Consider the following 25934-nt stretch of genomic DNA (forward strand, 5'->3'; position numbering starts at 1 on the left):
AAGCGGGTTTAGGTAACAAATATGTATAGGCGTTAATTGAATATTCATTTGTTTTAGTGTATAAATGTGAGATGGTTCTTCACTTCGGGTATGCACGCTTGTGGAGGAGTGATCCCCGTGCATCTGCGTGCAATAAACATACCTACTTTATAACTTCTGAGTTATAGAGTCTAATTCCGTACATCAACAGAGTTTAATTCCATATGTCACCTTGATTAATACTAGCTGTTGCACTTATGTGCACGAATCAGGTAAAGTAGAAACTGTCATTCAGAAAATTTGGGATCATGCAAAAGTCTTACATCAGGTATACCTAGATGATGCATTGTTTGGGTTTTTTGACCTCTGGGAAAAGCTCACTTCTTGGCTACCTAATTTTACATGGCTGAAACAGCTCTTTGTTCTAGTTATCATGATTATTAGCATAATTGGTTTGGTGTATGTTGCAATAGTTTATTTGGATGTGTAAATAGACTGGGAATACCTATGAGAAATGGAAGAAACATAGCTTACGGCAAAACATCAAAAATGGCAAATATTTTGCCAAACCACTACCCCTTACAGGAAACGACATCGTGTAACAAAAGAATTTGCAAAGGAGAAGGAAAAGGGGGGACTTGATACAGAAGGTAATATAGCAAGAAACCTAAAACTCTGCCGCAGGCTTGAATGACGTAGATAATCGGAACCATCAATACGCAAGCAGGAGCACCATTGTCCAAGCAGGGGGCTGTTAGCACTGATGCAAACGAGCTCAACAGGAATGCAGATGAGGAGCCTTCTGACAAAGACGTGCTAACTGTGAAAAGAAATAAACTGTTGGAAGAGGTAAGACTCATGGATCCTAGAAATTTGAGCAAAAGCAGGTGTAAAGGTAATCGTGGTAGTGGGAGATCGCGACCTCCTACTCAAACGCCGCCCCCCCCTCCCCCCCCCCCCCAAGGGAAGCAGAACCCCGCTCGGGGAGCTGTACCTTTAAACCGAAGTGAGAAAGAAACTAACCAGTAACCCGTCAGGAGGCGCAGACTGGGCGGAACAAACCAACGGAGCTTTATAAATGTGCGCTGTGGGCTGAGAGAGGTGTGCGAGTTAGGAGAGGTGCATGCCCCTTGCACGCAGCGCTGCAGCAAACACCCCTACTGTGTAACACGGGTTGTGAAATGTCAAGAGCACACCAGGTGTAAAATGAAATACTCCAGCACCTGCATGCCCACAGGTGTGTATACGACCCGCGCAGGTGTGTTTCTGATACGGGCCCCACTGGGGGTAAGTTTCTGTGGCCCATTTCAGCTCAACACTGAGGAGCGGGTGGGGCGAAGGGCTGCGCTCAGGATCGGCGGAACGCAGCCTCGGGGCTGTTTTCCCTTCCCTGTGGAGAGAAGCCAACCCTGCGACCTCAAGGATCTCCCACGCCGTCCTCACTACGTTCTTCACTAGTTAATTTTCTTCTCAGCACGGAAACCAAGGCTGCCCGCCCCACCCCCGGGGCTGTCCCTTCGCAGCCCCCTTCCCCCTCCTCAGGGAGAGCTGCCGCGACCCCGCCCCGCCGCGCCTGGGCCCCAAGCGGCAGCACGGGAGACGAGCGAAACGCGCCCATCACCGCAGAACGGGTCTCCAGAGAGGGTGAGGGTCCCGCGGCGGCCGGAGCTGCCAGGCGCCGGGCGGGCACCCCCCACCGCGGTGCCGGGGTCCCAGCCCGCCCAGGCTGCCCCAGAGGCCCCCGCCGCCCAATCGCAAGCGCCGGGCGGGCACCGGCCCTGCCGACACCCGCGTCCCGCCTTCCAGCCCGACCAATGGCAGAGAGGCGTTTGGTACCGCCCTCAGCACCAGGACCAATGGAAACTGGGAGGGGGCGGGGCGTCGTTGTCTATAGGCCGAGGTGAGGGCGGCTGTGAAGGTGACGGGGGGCGGCCGGCGGGAGCATGGCGGCGGCGGTGATACTGGGCTGGCGGCGCCCGGCCGCGGAGCTGCCGCTGGTGAGGCGGGTAGCGCGGGCCCCGGCCCTTCCCCTCTCCCTCCCTGCGCAGCCGCCGCGGGGCCCGGAAAGTCTTGGCCAAGGTCGCGCCCACCTCTGCGGCGGGGAAGCTGCGCCCCCCTCGCCTCGCCTCTGCGGCGCGGCGGGAGGGAGCGGGCCCCGGCCCGGGAGGGAGCTGAGGGGGCGGGGGGAGCGGGCCCCGGCCCGGGAGGGAGCTGGGGGGGGGGCGGAAAGCGGGCCCCGGCCCGGGAGGGAGCTGAGGGGGGGGGGGGGAGAGGGCCCCGGCCCGGGAGGGAGCTGAGGGGGGCGGGCCCCGATCTCTGTCGCGGCCTGCGGACTGAGCGGGCCGCGCCGTCCCGGAGCCACCCGGTGGGTGACGGGCAGCCCCCCGCGCCGCGGCAGCCCTTCAGCCACGATTTTGCGAGCGGCTTTTTCCGCTGCCTCATGGCCGGCCAGGCGTGCGGCGGGTTGGCACGGGGCCTCGCCCGGCTCTTCAGCTCCTTCCTCCGTAACGCGTTGCCCGACAGAGCCCCTGTAGCCGTCTGTTAGCTGCCTCAGCGATAAGCATGTGTAGCATCTGTGAAGGGCTTTCTCTAGCCAGGGTCAGGAGCAGAATCGGGTAGGCAAATATAGTGCTTTGATCCGCTTGAGGTAGGTTCCTCAGAAGGGCAGCTGGAGGTGAGGCACCGAGTGCTCCTGCCCCAAAAGCCCCTGTGCGTGGTTGTATTGGGGTACCGCTGACTGTATTGGGGTGCCTGGCATGTCTGGAGTGCTGGGGACCCTGTCGCTGGGGTGGTGCGCTGCTCTGGGAAGAAAAGGGCAGATAAAGCAACTGCGATGCACTGCATGTGTATTGCCATGTGCAAAACTGAAGGTTGCGTTTTACCAGCTGTAGAAGTGTTTTGTTTTTTTAGAAAAAGTCTGTACTTGACACAGAGCATGAACACTACTCGCAGTTGCCGGTTAATGCTTAGAAGTCTGCTTTGTCAAGTTTACTACAGAGGTGAAGTTCAGGTGGTGTCCTGTAAGGGTGTGTTACTTTGGTGGGTTTTTTTTGACACTAATTCTTGAAAGCCCTGCAGAAGCATTGTTAATTTTCAGGGAGAATTTTAATTTAAAACTTTCTGCTGGCTATTATAACCCGAGCTGAAGAAAAAAACCCAAAACCAACCCAAATTGGGAAACAGTAGGAGAAAAAAAAATAAATCTCTCTTCTGTTAGTTGAAGGTTGTCAAATGAAAGAAACACTAAACTTTCATATTGTGGTCACAAGAGCAGAAGGCATTCTTTGATTTATAAAACTGATGGTATTTTTGTGGTGTCCTTAAGTAGTTATTTTTAACTGGTATTTATTGAGCTGCAATTCAGTAATGACCAGAAGTCTTCAGTGTGCTGAAATGTTGTCTAAGGTAACAGCTAAGAAAGTGGCTTAAAATACTAATTGAAAGATCATTCTCTTCATATATGAAACAACATCTACAGATGCCTTTTTGTATCTTTACACCACATAACTAGATGAAGCTACTAGCTGGTGAATTAGCCTGCTCAGGACATATCCTTTTTCTTGGTTTTGTTTTGTTATCTTTTGTTGTAGCATTCTGAATTTATTATCTTCATTTTTGTTCATGAAATGAAGCTGTAGGTGCAAACTTCGCACTGTTTAAAAAGCAGTGAAGTTATTGATAGGAATGAATGAACCGAAGTCCAGAGAAGCAGACAGAGGGACTAATAAAATTCTTCAAGATAGCACCACTCCCTCCCTGGTTTAGACATGTTTTATGTATTTACGTAATGTTCTTGGCCAAAATGAATTGGTGTTTGTTTTTAAAGGAGTATCTGTGTATTTTTTCAGAAAATATCACAGGTGTTATGCTGAGACTGTGTATAGACTACACTTTTTTTTTAAAAGGCATGTTATAATTTTTAACTTAATACCTAAGAAACACTAGAAAAAACATTAATTTTTAAAGTAATGACATCTATGATGTTTCAGTAATGTACCATTTTCATGGCATTAGCTTTCTTGATATGAAATTCTGAGAGCTTCCTTATTTTCAGGCTTTGAAGTACACAAGCCGTGGCTATGCATCACAGCGTACTTTAAATGTAAGTATAAAGCACTATCTGACTGCAGTAAGTAATTGTTTTAAATTTGTTTCTTAATTACTGAAGGTTTTTAAAATCTGCATTGAAGACTAAGATCACAGAAAATCTGCATTGAAGATTTGGGCATTGTGTCCAAGTCACACTTCACTGCAAAATCTGGAATCAAAGTCAGAGTTCTGTCTTTATTTTGGTTTGCTAATTCTTAGGTAATGTGGGACAAAATGGGTTAGAAGTAATTCAGCTCACTTAAGCTTAATGCAACTATCTACCAAATATAGCTGATGCCAAATAATCCCTTGAGGTTGGTTGTATGTTATCCTGCAACTTGCTGTTACTATGTAAAAGAGGAGGACAACTATGTTACTCTCACTGAATTCAATCGTGGTGATGCAGGGTTTACAGAAACAGACCTCCTTAGTTTTAAGTATTTGTCGTCTTTTTGTTTAATTTTTTGTAGTGTTTTACTTTTTTGCCTGTCTCTCTAAATAAAGAACTCATGGTGAGACCCTGTAAAGCTTTGTGTCTAACTTCCACGGAAACCAGCGTAGTTGGAGGTGTTCATCACTTCTTTATAGATGTCCAGGGTGGCCAGAGACCTGAAATGTGCATCTCTGGTGTCAGGTCCTCATGCTACTCACAGAGTTAACAGGTAGTCATGTTGATGTAGCACTAAAGCTAAGAGGCAAAATAAGAGTAAATATGCTTTGAGGGGCTGCTAGGTATAAAGCTGAATATCTTACCATGTCTTAAACTACGGCTTACATGTTACACTGAGATCTGGCCTTTTGAATATCTCCAAGGATGGAGTCTTCACAACCTCTCTGGGCAACCTATTCCAGTGTTCAGTCACACTCGCAGTGAAAAAGTCTTTCCTGATGTTAAGAGGAAACCTGTGTATCAAGTTTGTGCCTGTTGCCTCTGATCCTGTTACTGGGTGCCACTGAAAAGACTCTGGCCCTGTCCCCTTTGTGCCTTCCCTTTAGGTACTGATACACATAAATGAGGTATCCCTGAGCCTTCCCTTTTCCAGGCTAAACAGTCACAGTTCTGACTTTTTCTCATGTCAGATGTTCCAGTCCTTTCATAATCTTCATGGCCCCTTCATTGGATTCTCTCCAGTATGTCCATGTCTCTTGCACTGGGGAGCCCAGAACTGGACACAGCACTCCAGGTGTGGTCTCACCAGTGCTGAGCAGAGGGGAAGTAATTATTCCTTGACCAGCTGGAAATACTAATAATGCAGCCTAGGGTATCCATCAGCCTTCCACCTGCATGTCCTAGTGCCTGGAATTGTTCCTCCCCAGGTGCAGGACTTTGCACTGCTCCTTGATAAACTCATGAGGTTCCTGTCCCCCTGTTTGTCTAGCCTGTTGAGGTCTCTGGATAGCAGCATGACCCTCTGGTGTATCAGCCACTCCTCTCAGTTTGGTGTCACCAGCAAACCTGCCGAGGGTACAACCTACCTGCCTCATCCCGATCATTAATGAAGATCTTAAACAGGACTGGATCCAGTTTTGGTCCATGGAGAACACTGCTTGTTACTGGCCTCCAACCAGACTTTGTACCACTGATCACCACTGTCTGGGCCTGGCCGTTCACCCAGTTTCCAGTCCACCTTACTGTCTGCTTATCCAGACTGTACTTCATTGGCTCCTGTATAAGGATCTTGTGGTTGACACTGATGAAAGCCTTACTGTGGTCTAGACTGACAATGTCCGCTGTTCTCCCTTCGTTTACCAAGTCAGTCCTTTTGCTGTAGAAGGTTATTGGGTTGTTTGAGCCTGACTTACCCTTGGTGAATCCATGCTGATGACTCCTGATTATTTTCTTCATGCTCCTGGAAGTGGTTTCCAGAATTAGTTGTTTTATCACCTTCCCAGGGATTGAGGTGGGGCTGACCAGCCTGTAGTTCCCTTGGTCCTCCTTCTTTAAGATGGGAGTGATACTTGCTTTTCTCTACATCTCTGGCACCTCTTACAATTGTGACCGTGCCAGGATTATTGAGAGTGACTTCACAAAGACATCAACCAGCTCCCTCAGCACTTGTGGGTGCATCTGAGCAGCATGCATGTATTCATGTATGTCCAGTTAGCATAAATATTCCCTGACTTGATCTTCCACCAAGGGTACATCTTCCTTGCTTCAGCCTTCCCCATGGTCTCGGGGGCCCGGGATTCCTGAAAGCTGGTCTTACTAAGTAAGACTGAGACAAAGAAGGTGTTCAGTACCTCAGCCTTTTCCATGTACTGTGTCACCAGGTCCCACTGCCCCATTCAGCAGCAGGCCCGTATTTTACCTGGACTTTCTTTTGTTTCCTGGGTGCTTATGGAAGCCCTTCTTGTTGCTTTTGACATGCCTTGCCAGATACAATTCCAGCTGGCCTTTGGCTTTTGTAACCTTGTCTCTACATGTTCAGGTGGTGTCTGCCAGGTTCCCTGTCCCTCCTTCCAACTTCTGTATGCTTTCTTTTTGTGTATGAGTTTTGGTCATCCGTGCAGACCTCCTGGCATTTTTACCTGACTTACTGCTTGTTGAAATGGACTACTCTTCTGCTTGGAGGGGTAATCCTTGAACATTCCCCAGAGTTCTTTGACCCTCCTTTTGCACCAGGATCTTTGAGTCTTTTGGAAGCATCATCCACCCCAAGGCTGAGCTCAGTGCGCTCCAGCTGTTCTGTCACATAGCACTCTAGCCATGGGAATCACCCCACCATGGGCCTGTGATCCCAAGGTTGTAGTCCTGCAGCTGCACACTGTTTTCCTTATGCTTATTCCCCATGCTGCATGCATAAATAAAGATTATTTTAGTGCTCTAAAACACTTGCAGGTTAAAAGGCAAGCTGTGACATCAAAGAGTAAAAGTGAATAAATTTTAAAAAATACTGGTATATGTAATAGAGACTGTGACTTTTACTCCATGCTTCTCTTCTTAGGAGGTGGTGATAGCAAGTGCTGTAAGGACACCGATGGGATCTTTCCAAGGATCTCTTTCGTCACTGCCAGCCACTAAACTTGGTTCCGTTGCAATTAAGGGAGCAATTGACAGAGCAGGTATATGTAAATATTTTTTTTCTGTGACAAAGAAAAGAAAACCTTAAGTGGCTCAGAACAGTGTCAGTCTGTGTCTTTTAAATTGCTTGGTAAACAGAAGGTCCTGGGTGTTTTTCTCCTGTGGCACTCTTAAGTCTTTATCCACAGATGGTATTTAAGTAAAGTTGGCTGTTGGGCTTTGTTTCAATTTGAATTAAGTGCTGCTTCTAGGAGCAGAATATTACTTAGGGGTGTCGGTGCTAACCCAAATCTGATTGAACATGCTAATTGTATTTTTGGTGTGGGCTTTTATGACACATTTAAGTTGATGCAAAGGCTACTTGTTGCTGAAACTAGTGGCACTTCCTTTCCCTGCCCATTTTTGGCATGGGCACTTAGGTTTGTAGGACACCCTTGTGAGCCTATTGATGGATCCAAATTAGCAAAAAAGACTTTTTGGGGCAGAGGAGGGTTAATTTTCTACGAATTTGGCTTCATGAAACAGCATATGACAAGAACATGAACACGAGGGCTGTTGCAAGAGATCCAATGGGAGGGCAGGCCTGTTCTGTCTGGTGGCAGCTAGCTGTGCCCTTGGCTCAGCCCTGTTAAGCAAACAAACAAACCTTTCTTCAGACATAGTTGTGGCCGGTAGAAAGTTTTATGCATTGAACCATCCATGGAAGTTGAGCTTCCATGTGATGGTGACCAGTGAGTCTTGGAAGTATTTGCTTTGGTTAGCTAACTGTAGCTTGTTCTGCAGAGTAACAAGGGACTTCTTTTCCGTGGGGGTCACCCGTTCACTATGTTCCATGAATATGAGGGTAGAAATCTGGGATGCACCCAACAGGGAGAGGGGTCTGTGTGCTGTTAGCACATGGGTTGGGCATGGCACCTTTCATCAGTTTTGGATAGAAAACTTCAGTGGGAGGGTTGGTAAAAGGGAGTTACATCTTCCATTCAAAAAATCCTGAATCAATTTTATTTTATAGGTATCCCTGCAGCAGAAGTGAAAGAAGTGTATATGGGTAATGTCTTGCAGGCTGGACAAGGACAAGCTCCAGCAAGACAAGCGGTCTTGGGTGCAGGTATTGAACCTGTTGATACTGGGGTTGAAGGTTTTCTCTCTCTATGTGGAACAGTCTAGGTTGCTGAGCTATGGGTTGAAGCAGAGTGGCACGCAACCTTTTGTCAAGACAGTCTGTGTCTGCTTTTTTCTCCATGGTGGGTGAAAGGTATATGTTGTACTTGTGTTGTGGGCCTAATAGTGCATCCTCAGGAATCAATTTTCATATGCACAATGATGTTACTGCCTATGGTGTTTGCAGAAGCTGGAGAAGATAATATCGGAGACCAGACTGCTGCTCCCAGAGCACTTCACACTAACGGTGGATGCTGTTCTTTGAATCTTTCATGAAACAAGACTGTTTTTTTTCTTCCCTGTATCATTACTCTTAAGCCTTACTAGATAAAGGGTCAGTGCATTTCCTTGAACTGCAGATAAGAGTATGCCATTACACTAATCTTCCCATCGAGTCTGGAGCTGTCGCTGGAAGGATTCACTCTATAATGTTAACTGCAGCACAGACGTTATTGGGGTGCAGGAATTATTTTCTTTTCCCTTTTGCTGTGGGGATGGGCTGCCATACCTTAGCATGACTCTAGGAAAGTCTGTGGGTCAGGGGAGAACTGGGTGCTTTCTTGGCTCTGGACCTGTACTTTTTTTGAAAGATGTTTCCATGTGAGGCAAAGGGATGAATACAGCTTTTTTTCTTTCCCCTGGCTAGCTTCCCCATCTCACTGCTGATATGGAGGTGATGTGCTGGTAGCAGTCTTGTAATGCTAGAGAGCAAGCCTAGGGTAGAGGCAGTGGTGCAACAGTCTTGAGCCAAGCTGCACACAGCAGAGCCCAAAGCTGTTGCAATGAGCACTGGGTAACAATAGTAACTCAGTGATACCAATGTGAATGATGCGGACACCCAGCACTTCTGGTCTCGTTCAGCACTGTGTGTGTTTAGAGTCCCTATATTTCTGGAGTCTGTCTTTTTGCCAGTTGCCAAGTTCTGCAGCTTGCTTATGCCTTTTCAGTCTTGAATGCTTCTTAGAGGCAGGGATTGGGGTTTCAGGAGAAGGAATATTTCTGGAGTCACTTCCTTGATCTTCTGTCTCTGATTCTTCACTTGCTTGCTCCTTTATCGTGAGTCTGTTGTTGGAAGGGGAGAAACAAGAGTCTCCAAGGATTGTAACTAGAAGTGGGGGTAGATAAATTGCCCTGGCAGACTAAAGTCCTGGCAAGCTGGACACCCTGGGCTTAGATAAAAATTGGTCCCATATGAAATATTGCTGAAACACCAATGAAGTATTAGCCTACCCTTTAAATAATGCAGTTGTTTGTGTAATTTCTTTGACTCAGGTCTACCAATCTGCACTCCTACCACAACTGTCAATAAAGTCTGTGCTTCAGGAATGAAATCGATCATGATGGCAGCACAAAGCCTGATGTGTGGGAGTCAGGTATGTGAATTTCGGTGCTGTGCTAAGGAAAAACCACACAACTAATGTAGAACCTGTCCTACTAATGACTGCACATAATTCGGGACTGTGTTTTGGCTTAGGCTAATAAACCCAACTAGCAAGGTTTTGTTTTGCTTATGCAACCTTAATTTTATAGTCATTTAACCTGTTTTGGCTTAAAACAGAAAAAAGAAAGAGTCAGTATTACTATTAGGAAATTGTCAAATGTATTGTTGTAGTTGAGCAAATGAGGTGGATTTGGGGGGGGGGGGAGGTATTTACATCTTCTCCCTGCTGTTCTTCCCCTAGCCCACATCCCACCTCAACCCCCAAAAAATAATTAAGGGAACCCTCAAGCTTTCTGGTTTGAAAAATTGAAGAAATTTTTATAGACTTAAGTTTTTGCCAAAACATTTAATCTTGACTTTCAGGCACTTTTTAACAGTTACATAAATTAAATATACATATTAAAGCCATGTTGTTTCCAAGTACATTAAAGATGTTTCAGGCTTTTTTATTGTTTTAGAAGAAGCGGAATCTATTGTTGCTGTGTAAGTGTTTTCATTGAAGAGCTTGATGGAAGGGATTGCTCATCTCTGTCAACTGTGTTCTAAGATTCTCTATATGATGGGGAGCAACAGTGTCACTTAATGGGAGAATACATCATCTTCAGCAAGCCATTAAATGCTGTGTAGCAAAGAATGTGGGAGAAGTGTGAATATGAAGACAGACACTTCAGTTTTGTTTTTAATTGCATACTCACAGCATTTTGCAACATCTACCTATCTCTGAAGAGAAAGCATTGTCAGCTGAATATAGAGTTTTGGTTTCCAAAGTGGTTCATAAGAGAAATGTACTTACTGTTCTTTTTTTTTTGTTTTGTTTAGAACAAAAGTACAATATTTAAGCTTTGTTGTTTTTTTCTGTGAAAATAACAGTACAGCTGAGTTAAGCAACTACTTACTGCTTTGGCCTTGCTCTGCAGAGAACGGCACTTTTCCCAGTGCCTAATGAAGCAGGTGGAAGTCTTGTCACTGGACTTTGAATGAGGCCCAGCATGTCTGTATGAACAGCTACATTTGGGTTTAGTAATTCACATCCAATGACTTCTTGAGAGTGGTTGTGCATTTGTTTGGTTTGACAGGTGCAGACCACGAGCTCTGAAGAGAAATGGAGTTTTCAGCTAAGCTAACTGTACATGCTATGTAGCCAGTCTGAGCAAAAGCAGAGACTTGGCCAGTTATTATTCTCTTAGAGCTATAAATTATGGGGGTCGGGGGTGTGTGTTGCTATTTGTTTGTCCTGGCTGTGGACTGTGAGCTATCTGTGGTATGAAAGTCAGTGATGGTTCCCAGTGGCTTGAGTCAGTGTACATTGTCGTATAAACAATTGCAGTAACTCTATCTCCCAAATCTTTCGTTTTATGGAATTGAAATCCTAGGGACTCTTGTTCCTCTGATCTATTGCTGCTTCCATATCTCAGCTGCCTTTTTGATTTAGCTTCCTTTCTCGTTTGCCTTCAGCTGTCTTTTTTTTTTTTTCTTTATCTCTTCATTTCATAGTTCCTGGATCTAGTTTATAATCTATTCTGAACCAAACCTTTATATCTCTGAGTCTTAATTTAAAGAAACCAAAAAATCTTTTTCTTACTGCTGTTTTGATGTAAAATCTTCCTGAATTTATATTAACAGCACTATTGAACTCTCAAAGACTCACTCTGCTGTGCGTATGTTTTTCTTACATTTATCCGCATTTCAAGTATGCCATTAAGCACAACTGTGTCTATTCTTCACCACATCCCAAGATCCTAGGGGTTTTGGGGATATAGCCTGATGAACACCAGGTATACTTACAGTCCTGATAGCTTCGCTGTTTGTAGGTTTTCTGCTTGTTTTGTCTCAGCTTGAAAAGTATACTCATTTATAAGTACCCATAATGATTCAGCTTAATTCAAGTTCAGTAATGATTAGCATATCTTTTTTTCTTTTTTTTCTGGCCTTTTCAGATGATAAGACCATAGCATAAGTCATCTCTCTTTACATAGCGAGATGCAACAATATTGTGTGAAACTGCAGGTACTTGTAAACCCGTGTCTCTTCTTACTTGTCTCATAGGCTCTGACTGTTGCTTGTTCCATAGGGATATGGATCTGTGAATGAAGAACAAAAATGAGATGATTACAGGAAAAGAAACTGTTTAAAGTAAAGTTTGTAATTTTATCTTGGAAGCTTTTGAAGTAAAAGTGCAAGAGGCTGACATAGCTCTTGCTGCTTCCTAAAACTGCATATAAGACAAAAGTCCAGTTGTTTTGCCAGGGTGGATTAACTATCTTCAGCTGCTGTTTGGGCTGTTGGCGTTTTAAGTGCATAGAGATAATTTTTTTTTCCCGTTTGTCTCAGAAATATAAAGCACCTGTGCTTAAGTTTTTACTTATATTTGTTCCTACAAGAAGTCATAGAGAACACACTGCATGATTAATAATTTTAACTTGTTTCCTTTGAGCAGGATGTAATGGTTGCTGGTGGAATGGAGAGCATGTCTAATGTTCCGTATACAATGAGCAGAGGATCAACGCCTTATGGAGGAGTAAAGCTGGAAGACCTGATAGTAAAAGATGGGCTGACAGATGCTTATAACCATATCCATATGGTAAATATTGCTGCACAGCACTAAAGTATCAACCATAGACCTGACGCAGCTTTGAAGAGCTTGCTTATAATTATTATGAAACTGCTTCATCTAGCAAACCTAGAAATAAGGAATGACATTAACAAAGGAGGAAGTAGTCTTCCATTTCTAGGCTTCCTGTAGTAACTGTAATGGAGGGGCAAGACAGAAGACCAAAACAGAATAGCAAATTGTGTTTTAATGTTTCTGTCTCTGAAGTCTGAATAGCCTAGAGCAGGGACTTTAAAAAAAAAAAAGTAAAATTTCTGCTAATGATAGATTGCTGTTGCTGTGTCTGTAGGAGAGAGCAATCGAGTTACTTGATGTCTTTGAGGGTTCAGCAAGCTCTCACGGTTTTTCCCCTCCCCCAATGTACATATTTCCTATCTCCTGTTGGAAGGTTTGAGTCAGCTAATACGCTTGCTCATCAGCATGGCAACTTAAATTCGACAAGACAACTGCAAACATAGGATGGGTTTGGAAAACAACTGATAAGAAGATAGTGAAGAACAAGCATCAGGGAAGAACAGTTTGAAAAGAGAATGACTAGTTTCAGTCCATGAGTATTTCTCACCTTTGCCACAGTAGGCATCACAATTGTAGGGCATTATTGATTGATCAGTGTTCTTGCTGGTGTACCAGGAAGTCGTGTCATGAGTGTTCTACTGCGATCCATATATTTGATACAGACTTCACTGCTTCTGTGTGTGATTTATTCTTTTTGCAGTATAGCACACTCTGCTTAGGCTATTGGTTGAAAACCACTTCCACATTCCAGCTAAAATGGATTATGATTATGAGGATTTTTATAGGACTGTAAATAATGAACAGCCAGTTCCTGTATGTGGGTAAAAACTCTAGGAGTTGATAATAATACACAGTGTTAATAGATTGGGACAGTATTTCAGAACCTTTTGTCTTCATTATAGCAGCTGTAAGTTGCCTGGAAAACCTTAACAGTCTGTGTGAGAATATACAGGAAGATTATGCAGTTAAGATTTTATGATCAACATCATAGGGATGAGCTGTAAGCAACATGAAATGTTCCAAACAGGGTGTTTTGCTGCTTTTTAATTTTTTTTCAGCCCCTGAAGGCTGAAATATACAGGAAGGCCCATCCAATGGCTTTAGGAACTTACTTATCTGTTTTGGCAATAGAGTAAGTTGCTGGTGCTATGAAGGCTTTAAATTCTTTAACTGTACAGAAGTGAACTTGCTTGTTTGAAGAACTGGAGGAACACAGTACTAAAGGGTTTTGTGTTGATTCATTAAGCTTTTGACAGAAATGAGAGGTGGAACAAAATCTGTTTAAGAACAAATCTCTCAGGTTGACTACGTGAGTATTTATTTTTTTTTTTTGTCACCAGGTATTGACAGTGTTGGTAATGAATCATGATTATATAATTATGATTGACCTCTATATAAATGATTTGTTTCATACTACTTATTTCATTCTAGTCGCTACACAAAAGGTATACATACTTCCATTTGTACAGTTTTTAGAGTATTGGATCCTGAAGGCTAAGCAAGCCCTGTTGACCAGTTCTTGTAACTTTTGGAACAGGCAAGCTAATAATGGAATGAAAACACTAGTAAGATGACATGAACATACTGTTCTGTGGCTGCACAATGATCTTGAGTCTCTGAAAATGTCAGCCATAAGCACTTTAAAACTACATCTGCATGCAGTTTTTTAACATAAAAAAAAGCCTTGTAAGGAAAGTTCCTCCGTGGCTTTAATGATCTGAATTCAGAAAACATCTGCTGAATCTGAAGATCATATTCCAAACCCAAAAGATACTGTTTGAGCATGACTCTGTAAATTTGAAACGGACACAAAATATTAGTCACATTTAATTCTGGAAATCTGCGGGTTGAGTGTTTTTCAGTTACATTTCTAGTTTGCATCTCCAGAAATACCAAACCTAACGTGCCTTGTTTTCTTCAAGGGCAACTGTGCTGAGAATACTGCGAAGAAGTTCACTATTTCACGAGAGGAACAAGACACTTATGCCATAGGCTCTTACACCAAGAGCAAAACAGCCTGGGATTCAGGAATATTAAAAAATGAAATAGTTCCTGTTACTATTTCAAAAAAAGGTATTATGGAAATGTGTGATAAAATTAATTGTTTCTCATTGAAAGCCGTAACATTGTCTGTGTTCAGTGCAAATTGTGTTGTTTAAACATGTGGCTCTCAGTAACACTGATTTTAGATTAGCTAAGAATTCCTCTTATGCAGACCTTCTGGTGAAGTCAGTGGTGATCCAGTTTTGGTTTTTAATTTTTCTTCAATGTTATATATAATATCTTCTTCCTTTTTTCCATAAGTGGAAGACTAGGTATTGAATGTAGTTAATATGGCTTAAGGATACCTGTGTTTTAATTTCCTTATTAATTACCTTAAAGATACATTCTTTGTCCCTTTCATTCAGCCACCAGGAAGTATAAATGGATTTCCTGTGAATAAATTGCATTAAGGAATGACTTTTTTTCAGTTTTCATACACACATTTCTTGATATGCATTTATGTTTTCCTACTACCAAAACAAATTGTTTAAATAAGAAAGCATTTGATCAAAGTATTGTGTTAGAATGTCTTAAGAACGGGCTGTTCTATAAAATACTAAACCAAATCTGAATTTCAGGAAAGCCAGATACAGAAGTGAAAGAAGATGAAGAATACAAACGTGTTGATTTTAGTAAAGTTCCAAAGCTGAAAGCTGTTTTCCAAAAAGAAAATGGTAAATATTAAATTTGCTGCTTAATTTTCTACCAAGTGCAAGAATACTTTGTTATAGTGAAGAGTACTGTTCACAAGAGCTTGAATGCCCAACAGTAGTTGATTAACTTTTAAATGTCTGCTAAGATAAACATGCTTCACAACAGCATCAACTGGCTTGCATTAAAAGACGGTCCAAGAACCTACACCAGTGAAAACCTCTGTTTTGGACATGTACTTTAAAAAGAGTGAAACAGATTTGGTTTCAGTTTAGCTGTTGCTTTGGCCTCCACAGTTTGTAAGCTCGTGTTTCAGTGGGAGCTGCAGGGCCTTTATGTAGTTGCTTGTAACTTCCCCGAATCTGTAATAGATAAATCTTTCTGGCTAAATCGAAGTTGCCCCTCATTCACTGCCCTTTTTGAGCTGGAGTTCTGTGTTAATGCTAGCAATGCAGCTGACATGGAAGGCATGATCTAACCTCCTACTTGGATAAAGATACGAATACAGGTGATTGTACTGATTTAAAGAAACAACTAAGTTCTAGTTTATTCAGTGCAGCAGATTCACTAATTGTTGAGCCCTTATGTTCAAGGGCCCAAGGGGAAAAAAAAAAAATCTCTTAATGGGATATACATGAGTTACATCATACTTTCCCTTTGATTTAACTGTGCTTTACCTTTTCTAGGAACAGTTACAGCTGCTAACGCCAGTACTCTGAATGATGGAGCAGCTGCTTTGGTGCTGATGACTACAGAGGCGGCCAAGAGACTGAAAGTCAAGCCATTGGCAAGGATAGTGGGTAAGATTTTTCTTTTCTTATCTTTAAGCGCAGTCCTGGAAAGTATTCCCATAGTGTGCTCTCAGACTGGGAGTCCTGTCTGGCCTGTTATCTGATGTTCATGGGACAGAAAAAGTGAGCCTGTAGGCATTATATGGCTGCATCTTCTCAGTACAGTCCTTGAAATTTCAAGTGTTGCAGCAGCAGGCTTTTGATCCTGAACAGTTTTCTATATGGAATAACATAAAAAATCGGAAATTGTATTCTCTGTTTCACTTAAAGCACTGAACTTCAGATGTATCTATTTCATGGATAGTTGTATTCAGTTTTTCTGTCTTGCCCAGGTTTGCTGCTTGCATAAATAAAAATAATGTATGATAAAAGAAAGGTCTTTAAACAGCTTTTGTAATTTTTACAGCTTTTGCAGATGCTGCTGTTGATCCTATTGACTTCCCAATTGCACCTGCATATGCTGTTCCCAAGGTAGGAATAAAACTGAATGTTTCGTTGGTTTTTTTTGAAAAACAACAAACTTCCCTAGCACTGGATCGTTGGTTCATCCCTCAGTGGATCTTCCTGTAATTAGGATCAAAATTGTAATTACGTCATAAATACAAAGAACACGTTTTTCAGAGGATCAAGGCTAGAATGCAGATTGTCAGAGTAATAAATTTCTCATGCCTGTTTTGAAAGAGAATATTTTGTGCTGCTTTCATGAACTTTGGGCTTGTTTACACATTTGAAGCTTTGCAGCTAGTATGGCTAAAGGGCAAAATACATACAGAAGTATAGACTAGTTCAAAAAGGAACTGAAGACAAGCCTATAGCATGAGGCAACACTGTATCAGTTTAAGTGTACTTACTGTAGCAGCAGACTTAGTATGATGAAAACATATTCTTGCATAGGGTACTCTCCATTTCTTCTTTTGTGAAAACTCAAGTTTGTGCTTCAGTACCTCAGATTTGCATTTTCCCATCTGACAAAGAGGTTCTGAGTTGTGAACCTGATCAGGCTACCGGCAGCCTGAATCACTGAGTTCAAAATAGACCTAATTATTTCTATAATTCACTTCTTCATTTTTTCTCATTAGTAATTCTTTTCATTATTATTTCTAGATTCTAAGTGAGACAGGCCTGAAAAAAGAAGATATTGCAATGTGGGAAATCAATGAAGCATTCAGTGTTGTGGTGCTGGCCAATATTAAAATGCTGGGTATTGATCCACAAAAAGTAAATATTAACGGAGGTGCCGTCTCTCTCGGACATCCAATAGGGTAGGTAAAATAAGCAGTGGTTCTTGTTCTGCACAGGGGCATTGTTTTCTAGACACAGTGCTGACACATTTACTTTTGTTCTCAAATTTAATGGGAGGAGGAAGCGTAACAGAAACTGGCTCTGAAGTACATAGTGACTTAGGTGTTAAATTTCAGGGTACCTTGAAAAGAGCACAGTCCCATTTTTCTCTGTACAGTTAGTTATGAAAAGCTTGTTTGTTACCATAGCTGTATGGATTTATGAAATACTGAAACCAAATCACCATTAACATGACAGAATAAACAATTAATCAAGTAGTTAAGCTAATAAAATTTACAGGTAAACTTAAGACATTAGCGAAGGATATGGTACAGGGACTTTTATTCTTCTTAAGTGAGCAAAGTGAAATTCCAGACCTATTCAAAACATTTTTGGTGGTGAATCCAAAAGTCTCCAAGCACCGAATGCCACAGACAGGCATAGTCTGGGGGCTGTTGGTGGGTCTTTTGAAGTTCTGTCATCTGGTTAGAGGAGTCAGATCACCTGTGTGTTGCCCAGCAGCAGTAACTTACTCGTGACTTAAGTATAACACATTAATCCTCCCTAAGAGTGATCATGCTGCATGGTCCAGGTCTATCAGGAAACCTCTTAAGTAAATACAGATGTGAAGTAACCACACTGTACATCAGGAACACGCAGAAGTACTTCACGGCTCACAAAAAGCTCTAATCGAGGCATAATCCCACAAGACATACTGACATCTCCTTTGCAGTATCAGCTTCCTATTTCAACAGCCTAATGACAGAATTTAAATGTCTGATTTTGCACATTAGCTGGATCAAAGTAACATTCTGGAGTACATCAAGTTGCAGACAAATAAAAACCTGTTTGAAATTATTAGTATTGGTTTGGTTTTTGTGGTAGATTAGTTACCTTCTTTGAAAGAGCTTTGCTACATGTAGAGACACTTTGCAATACACAGACTGACTTAGAGGTGATTTCAAGAAGAAACTTTATACAAACATGGATGTTTTGTTTGTTTATGTATAAGAATCTTTCTCTTCGTTAAGTACTGTAGCTAGAGAAAAACCACTTGTATCGCACCTAAATGTAGATGAAAGGGTTTGCTTGGTCTTTTTGTTGGTGGCTTTTTCCCCTCCCGTGAATCGGTACTGTATTCTGCCAGTCATCCTACACGGGTCAAATTAAGAATTTTCTTTAAACTAATTAATTTTTTTTCCTTTCATTTAGAATGTCTGGAGCAAGAATTGTTGTTCACATGGCCCATGCATTAAAACAAGGACAATATGGTCTTGCAGGAATTTGCAATGGAGGAGGAGGTGCTTCTGCAATATTGATAGAGAAGTTGTAGGCCCAAATAGCATCAGGAAGAGCACCTCAAATGCTCTGATCAAAATCATGAGTGGTACTGGTTACATCTTATTTACCAATAAGTGGATTAATTCCTTAACTGCCATTCTGAAATTTCTTAAAATATCATTGATTATTGATACAGGCAACTGCGCTTTCATTACTTTGACTCAGAGCAAGTTTTTACACAGTACAAATAAATGTCAAATTATGATGTCTTCAGACATGACAATAAAGAATGTTTGTTAACTGCGGCTCCTCTGTCTCTGATACATGGTTCTTCAAATGCCACTGAAAAAAACAACCCTTCCCTTTGTAACACTCACAGTGCTGCCACTAGAAGCTGCTACTTTGTTACAGTTCTGTTTCCTAACTACAAAGTGATTTTTTTAAATGGAAAAAACTTCACTGGAAGGTTGGTTTCCTACTGTTGTGTACCTTGAAGCCAAGTCAGATGCAAAAAAGGAGTCCCTCGTGACAACTGGTATTAGACCTTGGTGTTTAATAGCTGGTTTTGAAGACAAAAAGAGTTCACCATCAACGTGACTTTTCTATACAACAGCTGCAAGGCTGCTTAGTGGACTTGATATTTTTATAAGCAAGACACACAATTTCTTAAAAACAAATATATTTATTCAAGCTGTAAATGCTATGCAGTATTTAGTTATTTGGTGGGTTTAATATAAACATCTACTGCATAATAGTGGTTCCTTAGGAATCCTTGTATAATCTGAAACATTGCCCTGTTGCTGTACAGATCTCTTAAAAGAAAACTTGCATTTTTTAAGACCTTAACAATTTCTGAACAAAGGAGGAATACCTGTAGAGAACATTCAGCACTACTGGAGCAAGGCTTAAGTGTCATTTTCACCCATGCTAATGATTACTAAAATGTAGGCTTACCTTCTCCTGTGCCTGTTTTGAAGAGTTTGTAGAATAGCTATGACATATTCTATGTTAAACAAAGATCAGATGCAAATTTTTCCATGTCTGGCTAAAAGCATAAGTGATATTAACAAACACTTTCACAACAGTAGTTAAAATAATTGACTTCTGTAATAGAACACGCCAAACCTCTTGTCTGGCTATTGCTACAGTTTATTCATGCCAGGGCCTAACCCACAGCAAAGGGCATTGTTTGAAAACAGCTTTTGTAGTCGAATGATATCCTGTGCAGCAAATACTGTACACAGATGAGGCCTATCCAAATTAAAAGTTCTTACCTGAATGACTGGTTGGAAAAAACTTCAATAGATGAAAAACAGTTTTGGAGGTTTTATTGGTCTTATGTTTAGTTACTGGTATTTTCATTACCTCATCCAAAGCCTTACAACACAGGTTTGACAGTTAAGAGGGAAGAGAGTGTTAGTATGAGCCAGTTACTTTTGAAGATTAAGTGCCTTTTGGATTCAGCAAGACAACGGGAGTGGCCAAGTAGCTGCCTGTGTCTCAGAACACTGAGCTACAAACACCGCCTTCAAATTCACCTTCTCACACATCGACTAAGCGGTTCAGATGAGTAAGCAGAGAATGCAGCAGAACACAGACAACGTGGTGTAACAGGAAACTTACAACTTTTTAACATTACATTTATACAAATTTACAATTTTGCAAATTAAATGGCTCTATAATTATGCAAGTGCTTTTTCAAAAATAAACATATACCAACTCAATGATATTTACACTTAGCAACCTGCTTCAGAAACAGAGTGATTTTGCTATAAAGTGAAACTTCAGTGCACTGAAAGTGCAACTCACCCTTTAGAATTAACTTCTCTTCCCATGCAAAACCTCAGCACACCACCACCTAGCTTTAGACAGTCACAGTTCAACTTTTTTTTTTTTTTATTCATCATAATGCAAAGACAGCAAGAACTTGTCTACATCCATTCCTGCTGGAAAAGAACTTGGTAGCTTCTTTTTCTGTAGGAGAGGAAAAGAACAGTGGAGTTAAATACTAGGAGCCTCGGGATACTGAAGAACCTGTAAGCATTCTTTTCTTCCTCATCCTTCCATCTACCTTGTAGACATAACAGCACAACGCTAACCCAGAAACCAGATACTGAAATGCACATACACTTAGGTGTAACCCCAGGCCACAAACAGCACGGCCATGGGACAGGGGGAGCTAAGCCCTCTGCTTCAACAGCAGCCCAGCCAGGCTTCAAACAGGCACAGCCTCCCAGCTCTTCTTACATACACAGTACAAAGTATTTTCCAGTTACAGTATTTCAGGAGTATGCTGTAACTAAGTATGGTGAATTATGAAGTTACACTCTGTCTCCTTTTTCCTTACTTACACACGTCACCTTTTCATGTGTTACACCTTTGCTATTTGCCATCAAATCCTCAAGTCAAAGGCTTAGTGCTGGAGACTACAGGGACTGGGAATTCACAAATACGGATTTCTAGTCCTGGTGGTAAACGAGGATGTAGGAATAACTTGAATTCTAGTAAGGCGTAGTTTGAGTGGTGTAATTCCTACATTCCACCTAGAAACCTAGTCTGAGGTTAGAATTTAGAAACTCCTTCAGGTTTTAAGAGAAATCATTTGACTTTTGTAGGTATGTGCAGAGAGTCAGTAGGAGTTACTTGTATCTATCTGAAGACTATACTTATGTTCAGAAAACTTTTAGAATGCTCTAATAGTATAGTCTTCAGAAGATTATACCAAACTTCAGAAAACTTGAGTAGGCTCAAGAGGCAAAGTTAGTAAAACTGACTAATACAAATAGGATGTCATGGCTTTGGACTAGCACCTCTGAACCATCCCGTTATAAAGATCTATATATACACACAGATGTCTAATATGTGTTTAGAATTTTAAATTAAAAAGTAAATGCCTGTACTTGCCTTTATTTTCTTCTTTCTTGATGGTGTTGGAGGGCTTTGAAGGTCTTTCCTATTTGCAGAACGAGGATTTCTTTCACCCTCATTCAAGTCTTCTAGTTTCCTTTTCTTTACTGTGCTCTTTAAAGATCTGAACTGTTGAGTATTGTCCTTCAGGGGGGTTGCAGTGCTAGTCCTTGCAATAGCTGCCCGTGACAGTATCATCAGCGTGTGAGCAGCCATACTGACGCTATTTTCACTACCTGTTTCACTGGCCGGGCTGCAGGCAGGCAAGTCTGGTGTAGCAGGGGGTACCATTATTCTAGGGGTCGGACTATCCTCGTTGAAGCGCCGACAGGTCGGTGTCCGTACACTATCTGTAGTATCATCTGTATGCCTGTCCCCAAGTCCAGATGGCGTACGGGGTACTGGCAATTCTCCGCTTTCAACCGCTTTACTAGTCGGGCTATGCCACTGAATGTCTTGCAACATTTCCACACATTGTTTAGTGAATGGACTTGACAGGCAAAGGCCTTGGTTGGAAACTTTAGCTGGTTCTCGCTTTGGCTCCTTTGAAGACAAAGAAACAGACACTGAAGATTTGCTGTTCCCATTTGACAGGGACCCTTGCTTTTTGTTCAGCTCTTGCACCGAAGCAACTGTCTTCTCGTTCCATAAACCGACGCTTTGTTGGCCATTTGAGAGTTTGGCAGTGTCTTGGTTCTTCTGTTTTTCATCAGTATCCCTTCGTAATTCATTTTCTTTATTTGCTGTAGTCTTGTGGAAGGGATCTAATGGAAGCCCTGCAGCTGCCACCTTCCGCTCAGGCTGCGGCTCCTTTGCAGATGTGCTTCTGTTGCCACCAACTTCTGGCTTACACAGAATTTTAGTCAATGTTTTATCTTTCTCTCTCTTTGCTACCTGTGCCTTAGCAGAGGGTGATGCAGAGTCAGCAGCAAATGAAGTATTTTTGCTTCTTTCTTTTTGAGATAAATTCTTAATGGTCTGATTTTGGGTGTTTCCTCCTGGAGCAGGTAGGACATTATCAAAGCAAAGGACTCTCCTGTGACTTTCACTTTGTCTTGAAATTGAGCTTGTGCTCTCTACTGGTGCCACAGGTAAGTTCTCCTCCACTTTCCTTCCTAGTTCTGCAGTGATAAGCTTGTCCAAATTTCCAGTCCTGAAAAGGCGATGAAACAACTTCAGCAGCATAATTGTTCTTACTAGCCAAGTTCATTTCAGCCGGCTGAAGTCCCCACCCGCCCCGCAAACACCTATTTAAAGCTTTCTCCATTCTCTAAATGAAAATATTTTATCAACACGCAAAGACCAAGGGTAAGGGATGACAACTGCAGAAAGCTCAGAGCTGGCCAAAAAGGATGACAAAAAAGTGCGAAACAGAACAATTAGGTAGACTGGGGCTCTCCAGCCTGGAAAGACATGACTGAGGGGAAACGCAACGGAGCTCTGGGAAAAAAGCCAACCAAAAGGAAATGATTTGCTGTATCTTCCAGCGGATGAAAGGAAACTATTTGCTCCAGCGGACAAACTAGAGGCATCAAATAAAACTAGTAATCAAGTTCAAAACAAAACAAGGAGATTTCAACACTGCATGTAATTAAGCCCGAGAGCCTTTTTTATCCTGTGGTATCTGTGGATGCTGGTAGTTTGCTTGAGTTCAAAAAGAAACTGAGCACATTGATGACAGGGTAAGTCCATCCCAGAATACTGGTCGTGGCTCTGCAGGTCCTGCCATGCGCGTGCCTTGTACTCTCCCCTATGCACTTGCTGTAGGTGACAGGATACAGAGCAAGGCAAAAAGCTTTCAGTGGGCATCCGGACAAGAACATACAAACTTGCTAGGGCTTGGTCTCCACCTGACAACCAGCCACATGAGTGTGAAAAAGCCATCACTGCACTGTTGCAATGTCAAAAGAAAAATGCTTCTGCTCTGTTAGCTCATACCACTGTTATGCCTGTGTCCTCTTCCTGCTTATGCAGCTTATGCTGCATTTCCAAGAGAAGTTTCTCAACATTCATCTATGCCAGTAAGACTCTCCCCATGCAGATTAGCCTTTATGGTGTGTAAGAGGAAAATTCAAATTAACTTTGGGATGGTAAAGAAGGTATGGGTGGTAGCAGTGTGTTTTATCTCTGTAAAATTTGAGATGAGACAGAGGGCAGAGAGGAGAAATGAGAAATTACATCTCTCCAGGGAACACTTGCTGTCTTTGCTATGCAAAACATATGTCTGGAGATCGATGAAAATTAACAGAAAGCTGAATTATCAGTAATTTTATTAAAAATCTTGTTTCTGTGGCTTTTGAAAAAAATACTGATTTTTGCATGCATGTATACTGTATACCTTGGTAACTTTTTTTATAGAAGTTGACTTTATTATTCCTGTTTTCCTCCACTTTTCCAACACTATAACTGAGTTCTGAATAGGCACTTTTTTTTAAAGTATACTTTATTTTCACAATAAAAGAATGTTTCACGTCTAATATTTAAACTGAACTTCTTATCTCCTCTTACACTCTTTTGCTCAATCCAACATCCCTTTGTTTCTTAAATCCATCAATGGTAAGGACAGCTGCTACTGAAGCCCTGATTTCTTCTCTCTCACTTTCCCAACAGAAAACTAGTACCTATCCCAATTAGCAATTAAGTTATATTCATCAGTATAAAGTTAGCAGGCTGTCCTCCTCACAATCTTTCCTTTGACTTTTCACTTTATAAATGACCAAGCAGCATTCTGAACTGCCAAAACACCCATGCAGAACCCAATCTAACAAGCTTTACTGGATTTGGGCCAGAGCGTGGTAAAGGCAATGAGACTATACTACAAAACCATGGGTACCGCTCATCCGAACGGGGAAAAAAAAGGGTTTAGTCATTACAATCTTCCAGTAAATGTAACAGGCAACTTTTCCTAGCTTGGACTCTGCTCAAAGAGTTTTTATATGGCAACTGAGACAGAGGAAAATTAATACAAAGCCATACAAAATTAACACAGGAAAAGTAACAGCAAAATTCTAGCACAGGCTTAACCAGTACTGGCACGCATCTGCATCAATACCCCCAGCAGACAGGAGGAAATAAAGGGCTCCTGCTTATGCCATTGTCAAAAAAAGCTGCTATCCTCTCCACCAATACTGTACCAAGAAATTCATGGCAGGAAAAAGAAAACAAGTTTGAATAACTAGCACTACTGACCTTTGTGTTTGAGAATTTGTATGGTTCAAAGGCTCAGCTACACTTGGTACCAGTTTTCCTGGAACAATAGATGAAGTATTAATAAACTACAATATTCCAAGTAAATCACTTCACAGTTAGTAAATCACCTCACATTTCACCTGACAGAGAATCAATAAAGAAAAACCCAGCAACAAAACTCTGCATTTTTTTGGTAATTTTAATGTTTACAGATAAATAGATTAGCACAGCTAGAGTATAAACAAGAAGCTTGCTGCCTACACTGAAGTAATACATAGGCCTAGCAAGACAAAACCAACTATGCTGGATTTACAAATGCACAGCAGGGATTTCCAAGTCGAAGGGAAAATAACCACAGGGAACTCTCAGTTACCCATCAGCAAACCAGAATGCAGACTAACAATACAACCCTAGCTTTTTTCTTAATTTTCGACTTCATTCAAAGTAGAAAACACATGTGTAAGCCTATTCTTTTTAAAAAAGGTTGATAAGCTAAAGCACAAGTTTCTTCTAACTTATTTTCCATTTTCAATTATTTTTCTTTACCCCCTTCCAACACTGAAAAATAACTATAACTCCAGTCGTTTCAATGTACTATTTAAAGAAGCAAGGTCTCAATGAAGTGAATATACAGAAGCATATACCTGAAACGTCAAAGAGTAAACAGGTAGCAGAGTGCATTTTTTTGTATAAATATGCAACACTTCCATCAATTATTTTCCTTAATAAATGTTTAGAATTGCTGACTCTTCTAATAACTTCTTTGTTACTATGTAGCTTGCTTTCACACTGTACTTAGAACCAAAGAGATGAAAAATAATCAGAAATACAAAGAAAAGTAAACTTCTAAAACTGCATTAGAGCCTTGAAACATTAAATTTTGGAAATAAGCTTGATCCCAAATCTGGGATACGCTGGGAGTCCTTTGTAAACTGAGCAAATAGAGTTACTGGCTGCAAGTACAGGCCTGTCACAAAGCCATCCCAGCAGCTACCTGGGAGAGGAGCACTACTATTTATAAAACTTTATTACTCAGAAATGACATGTCTTTAGAATGCCCACTTCTCTTCTGCCCGTTCTCAAGAATGCAAGGCAGGTACCTGTATTAGTCTTGTTTCTTGCTCCAGGAATCTTTTGCGATTTGGGAGGGATGGGAAGTTTGGGGACACTTCTGTTGCAGACTGGATTAGCCACAGGCATATGCAGAACCTTGAAAGAATCAAAGTATTGCATTACAATTTACCAAAAGACTCCTTATCACTTCAGCTTTCATTTTGAAAAGCTTACTTTGTGATGTGCTACCTGATGGGCAGGTGCTGAGAACATATTTCCATTTTGTCCTACTACTGAGAGAGGTATCATTCCCACCATTCCTTGCAAAACAGGTTGCACCGGAGATGCAATTATAATGGCAGAACCTAAAAGGTATCAAAGTGTTAGAACTGTACAGAAATGAAAAATAACTCCATGAAA

General features: G+C 41.7%; 2 protein-coding genes across 8 annotated transcripts in view; one reads left to right on the forward strand and one right to left on the reverse strand.

Moving 5' to 3' along the window:
- Window positions 1–1192: 1192 nt before the first annotated feature.
- ACAT1 (acetyl-CoA acetyltransferase 1) lies at window positions 1193–18670 on the forward strand. 2 transcript variants are annotated; one of them, XM_080377201.1, is made up of 12 exons: window positions 1193–1216; window positions 4034–4081; window positions 7014–7131; window positions 8103–8198; window positions 9524–9624; window positions 12130–12273; window positions 14241–14391; window positions 14940–15035; window positions 15699–15812; window positions 16210–16274; window positions 16908–17065; window positions 18297–18670. In XM_080377201.1, exons 3-12 carry the CDS (start codon window positions 7047–7049, stop codon window positions 18415–18417), a joined length of 1131 nt encoding a protein of 376 aa, XP_080233327.1. In that variant the 5' UTR covers window positions 1193–1216; window positions 4034–4081; window positions 7014–7046; the 3' UTR covers window positions 18418–18670. The 2 variants fall into 2 exon arrangements, with proteins under 2 accessions (XP_080233327.1, XP_080233326.1); XM_080377200.1 differs by lacking the exon at window positions 1193–1216 and adding an exon at window positions 1868–1976.
- The window catches only part of NPAT (nuclear protein, coactivator of histone transcription), a 33603-nt gene continuing 17687 nt past the window's right edge, over window positions 10019–25934 (reverse strand). For 2 of the 6 annotated variants that reach the window (XM_080377178.1, XM_080377177.1), the window contains exons 14-18: window positions 25749–25879; window positions 25562–25670; window positions 24462–24519; window positions 21270–22425; window positions 19028–20339 (exon numbers count right to left, since the gene is read on the reverse strand). In XM_080377178.1, coding sequence (XP_080233304.1) covers window positions 20262–20339; window positions 21270–22425; window positions 24462–24519; window positions 25562–25670; window positions 25749–25879 — 1532 coding nt within the window. In that variant the 3' untranslated portion in view covers window positions 19028–20261. Of the gene's footprint in view, window positions 11774–12865; window positions 14108–14693; window positions 14752–19027; window positions 20340–21269; window positions 22426–24461; window positions 24520–25561; window positions 25671–25748; window positions 25880–25934 lie in introns of those variants that run through there. The other 4 variants (XR_013926325.1, XR_013926324.1, XR_013926323.1 and 1 more) reach the window with 4 other exon arrangements.

This window comes from Falco punctatus, assembly GCF_963210335.1.
Source record: "Falco punctatus genome assembly, chromosome: 2".
In the NCBI taxonomy this organism is placed as follows: domain Eukaryota; kingdom Metazoa; phylum Chordata; class Aves; order Falconiformes; family Falconidae; genus Falco; species Falco punctatus.